Here is an 8,705-nt window from a genome sequence, read left to right as displayed (position 1 = left end):
TCCTTCCTTCCTTCCTTCCTTCCTTCCTTCCTTCCTTCCTTCCTTCCATCCTTCCATCCTTCCCTCCCTCCCTCCCTCCCTTCCTTCCTTCCTTCCTTCCATTTATTTATTTGAGAGAGCAAGTGAGAGGGAGAGAGCACTTGAGAGGGGAGGGAGAGGGGAAGGTCAGAGGGAGATGCAGACTCCCCGCCAAGCAGGGAGCCCGATGCAGGGCTTGATAATGGGACTCTTGGATCATGACCTGAGCTGAAGGCAGATGCTTAACTGACTGAGCCACCCAGACGCCCCTGTTCTTTTTCTTGATTTATACCATCATTTTGGTGTAGCTATTTTCAGGAGCTTCCTAAGAAAAGGGTACATGAGAGGCAAATTGAGATTTTTGCATATCTGTAATTGTGTTTAACCTTCTCTTAAACTTGATTGATAATTAAATTTTCTCAGCATTTGCAGACATCGCTCCATTGTCTTCTAGTATTTTGTGTTACCGTTAGAATCTGAAGTCATTCTGATTTTTTATCCTTTGTATGTGACCTGTTTTTTTCCTCTAGAAGATTTTAGGATCTTGTTTTTGCCCAGGTATATCCATTAGGAATATGTTAGGCACATTCCAGCAAATCCATGCGACTGAAAATCCAACACAGCGACTTAAATAAGAGGTGTGTTTGGTTCAGTCAACAACAGGGTCATGGATAGCATCCGTGGGTGCTGCAGCAGCTTAGTGATGCTCTCAGGGAGCCAGGATCCTCCCAGTTTTTACTCAGCCCCTTTGAGCACAGGCTTTTGTCCTCATGCTTATCCTCTGCTCACAAGGTGGTTCTGTTCGTGCTGCAGAAAGGAGGACAGAGCCTCATCTGTCCCTTATAAAAAAAACCTCTGGAGTCCCACCCACTGGCTTCTGTTTATATCTCACTGGACAGAATCGGTCATGTGACTGACCTACCTTCAAAGAAATATGGGAAGGTGGCTATTTTAACAGAGTATATTGGCAACCTGAGCAGGATTAGGATTTTTTAAGGAAGGAAGAAGAGGAGAATGGATATTGATAGGAAATACTAGTTTCTGATACACTGGTAGTTTGGCTATGACGTTATAGTTGGTGTTGGTTTTTTATCCCACTGTGTTGGGCCCTTCAATCGTGACACTCCCAACTCCCACAGTCCTACTGCTATTCTGTTGTTGGTCGCATTAATCAGGACCTCATTTAAGAAAAGCAGGGCCTAGTTGGCCACAGCAGCTGACAGCTGGATATTAAGTCATAATGTTTACTTTGCATGATCCTTTAAGGAAGCTGACCTGGTAACAACTCATGAATTGGGACACAATTTTGGAGCAGAACATGATCCGGATGGCCTAGCGGAATGTGCCCCAAATGAGGACCAGGGAGGAAAATATGTTATGTATCCCATCGCTGTGAGTGGAGATCATGAGAACAATAAGGTATGTTATCTTTTGGAGCATTTTTAGGTTAGGAAGGAAAGAGGCTATGTTTAATTATAATGAGAGCTCAGAAAAGCCTTCCATTCCAGGGATGGAACTGCAAATTATGAAGTACCTTCAAACTTGGTTGTGTGTTTTAGAGTGAAATGAGGACCATCGAATCTGGTTGAAGCTATCATTTGGACTGTTATCAGAGTTAATTGTGTTGATTGGGGCTATATGAAAAATTAGTGATAGTAATGGCTTGTGCTGGAGTTCTAGATGGCAAGGTCTGGCGCAAGTTAAAAATTTCATGTCATTTCTTTTTTTTTAAAGATTTTATTTATTTATTTGACTGAGTGAGAAAGCACAGGCAGGGGGAGCAGCAGGGGTAGAGGGAGAAGCAGGCTCCCCGCTCAGCAGGGAGCGCCTGATTCGGAACTCGATCTCAGGACCCCAGGATCATGACCTGAGCCAAAGGCAGATGCTTAACCGACTGAGCCATCCACGCACCCCAAAAATTTCATGTCATTTCTTATATAAGCTGTTGTTCCTTTTAACTCTCCTTAATTTGCATGTTTTCATAAACTTTTGCAACAAAATACATTATTTGCCAGACTGTAAACCTCCGGGGGGAAGGGCCCTTGCTTATCTTTTTTTTTTTTTTTAAGATTTTATTTATTTATTTGAGAGAGAGAGAATGAGAGACAGAGAGCATGAGAGGGAGGAGGGTCAGAGGGAGAAGCAGACTCCCTGCCAAGCAGGGAGCCCGATGCGGGACTCGATCCCGGGACTCCAGGATCATGACCTGAGCCGAAGGCAGTCGCTTAACCAACTGAGCCACCCAGGCACCCGGCCCTTGCTTATCTTGTTCACAGTTCTGTCTCCAGTGCCTAGCAGGGTACCTGGCACGTAGCAGTTTGAGTAAATAAATGAACAGTTTGCTGCCGGGGGTTTCTGAGAGTACACGAGTCCGTGGAAGAAACTTTAAGAGTGGCCACAACTGGCTCTTAGACTCTGACCTGAAAGTGCTCACAGACATCTGGTTTGTGCATTTCACTTGAAGTTAAGCAGCACAAAGCATCATGAGAAGAACATACTGGTGTTGTTGCCAAGTTAGAGAGGGCTGACTAACTGGGAAAGATGGTGAAGTATTTCTCCTGGTTTCCTTTTTCAAGCCAGGGTGTGGCACTTTAAAGCCTGGCAGGGAGCTAGAGGAAGGGATTACTTTTGTGTTTCCCTGGCCTTCACCCTGGTTTTGGAAGTTTCTTTCTCGTGTTCTTTTTGTCATCTTTTTCCTTGGCTATTAAGTATAAACAGTCTCTTCCTCTCTTGCTTTGCACCTTAAGTTTTGTATTTCCTCTGCTTGACAGCTTGCGCCTGAGGCGCTTTGCCCTCTTCGTTTGCCTGTTCTTCCAACTTGTCACATACCCTGTTGAATTTTCCTGTTTTTCATAGTTGTCTCTGTATTTCATTTTTTTTTAATTATTTATTTTTAGAGAGAGAATGTGTGCACGAGTGGGATGAGGGGCAGAGGCAGAGGGAGAGAATCTCAAGCAGACTCCCTGAGGAGCCCAACATGAGGCTTGATCTCATGACCCTGAGATCACGACCTGAGCCAAAACCAAGAGTCAGATGCTTAGCCGACTGAGCCACCCAAGCGCCCCTGTCTCTTCATTTCTAATCATGTACATTCTAGCTCAGTGCTATTCAGTAGAAGGTTCTGGCATGACAGAAACATTCTGTATTAAACAGCAACCCCTAGCCATAGGTGGCCATTGAGCACTCCACATGTGACCGGAGAGACCAAGTAACAATTTTAAATGCTGTTTTATTTTATTTTATTATTCTTTTTAAACTATGTTTTATTTAAATTCAGTAGTGATTGCCTGGGATTGGAGCTGGGAATGGGAATTAACTGAAAAAGGACATGAGGGACCTTATTGGGACAAGAACATGTCCACAAGTTGATTTATCGTGATGGCTGCACCACTTGGTAAAGTTAATGGAAATCACTGATTTGGACACTTGAAATGGGTGAATTTTGTGATATGTAAAATATGCCTTAAAACTATTTTTTTTAAGATTTTATTTATTTATTTGACAGAGACACAGCGAGAGAGGGAACACAAGCAGGGCGGGTGGGAGAGGGAGAAGCAGGCTTCCCGCTGAGCAGGGAGCCGGATGTGGAGCTCGATCCCAGGACCCTGGGATCATGACATGAGCCGAAGGCAGATGCTTAATGACTGAGCCACCCAGGCGCCCCATGCCTTAATAAAGCTATTGAAAAACAACCACCACCCAGTGTGGGAGCAGAGGGGAAGTGGTGAGGGTACAGAGGAGTTAGGAAGCCATGAGTTGATCATTGTTGAAGCTGGTGAGGGGCATGTGGGCGTTCACAATACCATTCTGTCCATTTTGCAGCTGTGTGAGCATTTCTATAATAGAAAGTATGAAGTATGTGGTGAGGAAAAAGAAATTGTAATAGCCACATTTGGCTCCTGGCTGTAGTATTACACAGTGCATTCTATAGTCATTTGCTTCTTTGTTAGGAGGATGGTGTGAGTACTTTGGGGGAAATTATCTTACTTTGCAGACTCTTGCTCTACAAGTTCTCCATAGTGAAATTTCCCTGTGAGCTCTTCCATGGCCTTGTAATGACTTCTAAGGAGAATAGTGCCTGGCCAGAGCCTTTTTTTTTTTTTTTTTTTTTTTAATTCAGGAGGTTGGGGCACCTGGGTGGCTCATTCGGTTAAGCATCTGCTTTTGGCTCAGGTCATGATCCCCCAGAGTCCTGGGATTGAGCCTCACATCGGGCTCCCTGCTCAGCAGAGATTCTGCTTCTCCCTTTGCCCCTCCCCCTGCTCATGCTTGCTCTCTCTCTCTCTCTCAAATAAATAAAACCTTAAAAAAAATAAATTCAGGAAGTGCCCGTCATCCACATTGGGCTTAGAGCTTACTTTTTAAAAAAAGAAAAAAACACAGACAACTCTTGGGGCACCTGGCACGTGACTCTTGATCTCAGGGTTGTGAATCCAAGCCCCATGTTGGATGTGGAGCTTACTTAAATAAAATGTGAGGGACAAGAAAAGGAAGTGCCAGTTTATCAAAAAAGAACAATTTATCCATTTATTTATTTTGTCCCAAACACATCATATTTAGTGTATTTTCTATTAGTTTGGTTTACCCAAGTAGTGATCCTCTTGTAAAAAGATACTGGGTGTCTTCTAATCTACATTTTAAATGAATTCCTTAATAAAAATGTTTGTAACTAGATAAAAAGCACTCCAGTTTCCTTGACCTCGAAAGACAGGGCCTGGTACCTCTCACAGACAATCTGCTGAGAAGTGATGTGCCTCGGGCCTCACTGCGGTCAGATGGCACGAGGGGGGGGTAAGCTTGTAGGAGGGCTTGTTGGCACAAGAGGAGAGAGTGTGGGAAGGGTGCAAAGAGAAGGCCAGAGGTCTTCAGGGAACGTGAAAACCACGTTCCTCTTAGCTCTGCCCAAGGGCCCCGCCACTCGGGTGTGTGGCTCTGATAAGATAGTGAGGAGGCTGCTTACTGCTTCAGTGTGAATTCTAATTTCTTAGCATCTGATCTCACATGAGTGAACTGATAAAATTGAGTTCATGAATCTGCAGTGCTTGTGAGTAAACCCAGCAAATTCTAACTGCCCGAGGCCTAGACTGAGATAACCAGACCTTAAATATCTTTACCATAGAATAAATGGGAAGATCCTTTAAAAAAAAAGCCTGGTTAATATTTCTGTTTCAGGTGATAAGGTCTTGGATATCATTGTAAAAGCAATCCTTTCGGTATCTGACTCAACGATCACAGTTACCTTTGGAGGGTCCTGTGTTCTCTGTTCCCCAGGGGCTTCATGGCTCTCGTCTGGGGCAAAAGTGAAGCCATTTTAGCAACTGTGCAGCAAGCACTTGTGAAGACCCTGCCTCAAGAAATCACTGCACAAGTTTCCCTCAAGTCTTTTAGTCCCTTTCTTGCTAATTTCAGATGGTTTGGGAAATGGACTCCCATTTCGGAGCTCCCGGTAAAAATCCCCAAATTTATAAGGAGGCCATTTCCCTGGTTCTATATTGCAAGTGGAGAAGCGAGGGTAGAGGCTTCCTTTGGGACATGGGTCACCTGCAGAAATCTCAAACTGAAAATTACGGAGACCCATGTGAATGTTTAGGTAACAATTTGGATTTTTATCTTTCAATAGACTGTATATAATATCCTACTTCTTACTATGCTTATCTCTTTAAAAACTTGGAACATGGGTCATTCGTACACATAGCCCGGGCAAAGAGAAGGAAGTAAATCAGAGGTAGACTCGTCATGTGCAGGAAGGTGGTGGTGTGGGCCTTATTCTTGTCACTGCAGCAGTGCCAGGTGCCATCGGAGAGTCGGGGTGGGGGGGGCCGGAGCGTGGGTCCTCTCGATGGGACTGACTGGGATGCGTGGTCTCCGTGTTTGTACAGCTTGCCTGGGAAGAATTTTAGGCTTTTAACCAAATTCACCCAGCTTCTGAGCACCCAACTGGGGGACAACTTGATTCCCTATAGCTGGCCTTTTGAGGTGACAGTGATGGAATTTGACAGACCTTCGAGGTAGCTGTGATTTTGGCTGTTACAGTAAGAGTTTGTCTCTAGAGAAGAAACACAAACACTACATGGGAATGATGTCTTGTCAATTTGGTTCCTTTGTGGCCTTTTTTCTTGTAAGATGTTTTCAAACTGCAGTAAGCAGTCCATCTATAAGACCATTGAAAGTAAGGCCCAGGAGTGTTTTCAAGAGCGAAGCAACAAAGTGTGTGGGAACTCCAGGGTGGACGAAGGAGAGGAGTGCGACCCTGGCATCATGTACCTGAACAATGACACGTGCTGTAGCAGTGACTGCATGCTGAGGGCGGGCGTGCAGTGCAGGTGAGCTCGGGGCCTGAGAATCGGGAAGGGGGGTGTGCTCGCGTGGGCGTGTTTGTCTCTCCTTGTCCTTTACAGCAAGGAAACTGCTTTCTGAGAAGCCGTGTGACTTTATGTCACAAAATCTTTCATCTTGTAGACTTTTTGATTCGGGACCCCACAGCTCAGAGAGTCTTTTCTAAGGAAACACAAGAGGTGATTAAATGAGGATGTTCATGGCTGCCGCCTTTTATAGTAACAAGATATTAGACCCAATGAGAATGACAGTCCTGAGATCTAAATTATTGTGTTTCTATGCAATAAAACAGTGTTGGAGAATCCTGTTTAATGGCATACACTAAATGCAGAGGAAGCAGGTTACAAATTAGAAGTACCTGTGTTTCCATGTTGCTGACTGGTGCCTGGCTTAGCGTAGAAGGGGAGAACTTGACTTTATGGTGAGTAGCAGATGTGAGCGATGTACAGTGTGTACGGTCATTATAAATACTGATGGGAACTAGGACTCGGGCTGCCTAGCTTCCTCACTGTTAGTGGCCTTGCAGGCCCGTGTCTTCCTTTTTTTTTTTTTTTTTTTAAATTACTGTGTTAAGTTAACGAAAACCAAGGACACCAAGGTGTTCTGAGGATGCGTCCCCTCGGACCTCTCTGCGCTTACTGTCTGCATCGCTGCTGCCTGATGAGTGTGTGCAGGTGGGCCAGTGTCCGGGAGGGCTGAGCATGCAGCGCTGGGCAGCCCAGCCAGGACGCCTTCCCTGCCATCTTCAGGGCCCTCTGACATGTCTGTAGTGTTTGCTGTGGGGCTGACATTTGACTGGATCTCTTCCTGTCTGCTCTACCTCTGCAGTGATAGGAACAGTCCTTGCTGTAAGAACTGTCAGTTCGAGACTGCCCAGAAGAAGTGCCAAGAGGCTATCAATGCCACTTGCAAAGGCGTGTCTTACTGCACAGGTGAGTCCTTCGGCTCGTTCTCTTGGGATACGTGGCTCAGGCGGATGTGTGTATGTTTGAAACAACACTGTGTTTCGTTCAGATGAAAACAGCCTTCAGAATCCTACTCCTTAGTTGGAGATACACTTACCATTGGTCGGTGCCAGACCCGTCCTGCTTTCTCACTTGCCTTTCGTCCACTTGGTTTCCCTCACCTCCTTCCTCTTACAGGCGGCACATGGAATGCGTTTAATGTTTGCCTGGCTATGTGTATTTCCATGAAATATGGGGGAGTGTTATTTTGTGTATATGTGTTTTTAACATGCCAGGATAATACTCGACTTCAGATCTTCTTTTAAACTCAATGCCAGTTTTTATGAATTATCTCTAGACCATCTCACAGACCATCTGTCTTTGTCTGTATCCATGTCTGTACATAGTTCATTGTTTGGGGCACCTGCTGAGTTTACTTATGTAGTGTATTGTACCCATCTGTTCACTAAGTGATGGCTCGGATTGCCTTCATCTGGGTACCACAGAACTACGACAGACAATCTCCCATGCGCCTTCCAGGTGTTGTAAGCGTTTCCTGGGTGCACGTGAAGGAGTGGAGTTGCTTGGTCATAGAAAGCAGCCCTACGTTGATCTCTCTAGAACAGCAGTCCTGGTGCGCCAGTAGTGTATGCGGATTCCTGCATCCCAGGGTCCTTGTCAGCCCTCGCTGTCATCCAGATGGTCTTATTTTTTTGCCAGTCTGATGAATGTAAAGTGATCTCTCATCCGTATTTGCATGTTTCTTGAACATCTCATATCTGTTAGCCATTTGGATTTTTCCTTTTGTAAATAACCAATTCATATATGTGGTCTTTTTTTTTTTTAAATTTAAAGTATTCTCCATGTCCAACATAGGGCTTGAATTCACAAGCCTGAGGTCAAGAGTTGCATGTTCTGGGGTGCGTAGGTGGTCCAGTTCTTGGTTTTGGCTCAGGTCACGATCTCAGGGTTTTGGTACCAAGCCCTGCATTGGGCTCTGCGCTCAGCAGGAAGTCTGAGATTCTCTCCCTCCCCTCTGCCCCTTTCCCTGATCATGTACGCTCTCGTGCATTCTTGCACTCTCTTCTCAAATAAACCTAAAAAAAAAAAAAAAAAGTCACATGCTCAAATGACTGAGCCAGCAGGGTGCCCGTTTTTGGTTCACTTTTAAAAAATTTGGGTGTCCTGTCGTTTTGCTATCGTTGGAGGAGTCATTGTATGATGATTCAGTTGGTTTAAAAGTTGCATATACCTTTCCTCCTATCTGTTGTCCGCCTTGGAACAGAAACTTTTTAAAGATTTTATTTTTATGTATTTATCAGAGAGAGAGGACAAGCAGAGGGAGTGGCAGGCGGAGGGAGAAGCAGACTCCCTGCTGAGCAGGGAGCCCGATGCTGGGCTCGATCC

The 8,705-nt window shown here is 45.0% G+C and overlaps 1 protein-coding gene across 4 annotated transcripts in view; it reads left to right on the top strand.

Moving 5' to 3' along the window:
* ADAM17 (ADAM metallopeptidase domain 17) overlaps nucleotides 1-8,705 on the top strand; it is a 26,721-nt gene that overhangs the window by 7,693 nt on the left and 10,323 nt on the right. For all 4 annotated transcript variants that reach the window (XM_021697643.2, XM_021697644.2, XM_044918924.1 and 1 more), the window contains 3 exons: nucleotides 1,285-1,437; nucleotides 6,142-6,341; nucleotides 7,183-7,286. In XM_021697643.2, coding sequence (XP_021553318.2) covers nucleotides 1,285-1,437; nucleotides 6,142-6,341; nucleotides 7,183-7,286 — 457 coding nt within the window. The remainder of the gene's footprint in view (nucleotides 1-1,284; nucleotides 1,438-6,141; nucleotides 6,342-7,182; nucleotides 7,287-8,705) is intronic.

Source organism: Neomonachus schauinslandi, chromosome 10, assembly GCF_002201575.2.
Source record: "Neomonachus schauinslandi chromosome 10, ASM220157v2, whole genome shotgun sequence".
Classification (NCBI taxonomy): Eukaryota; Metazoa; Chordata; class Mammalia; order Carnivora; family Phocidae; genus Neomonachus; species Neomonachus schauinslandi.
This window is presented reverse-complemented; position numbering and strand designations above follow the sequence as displayed.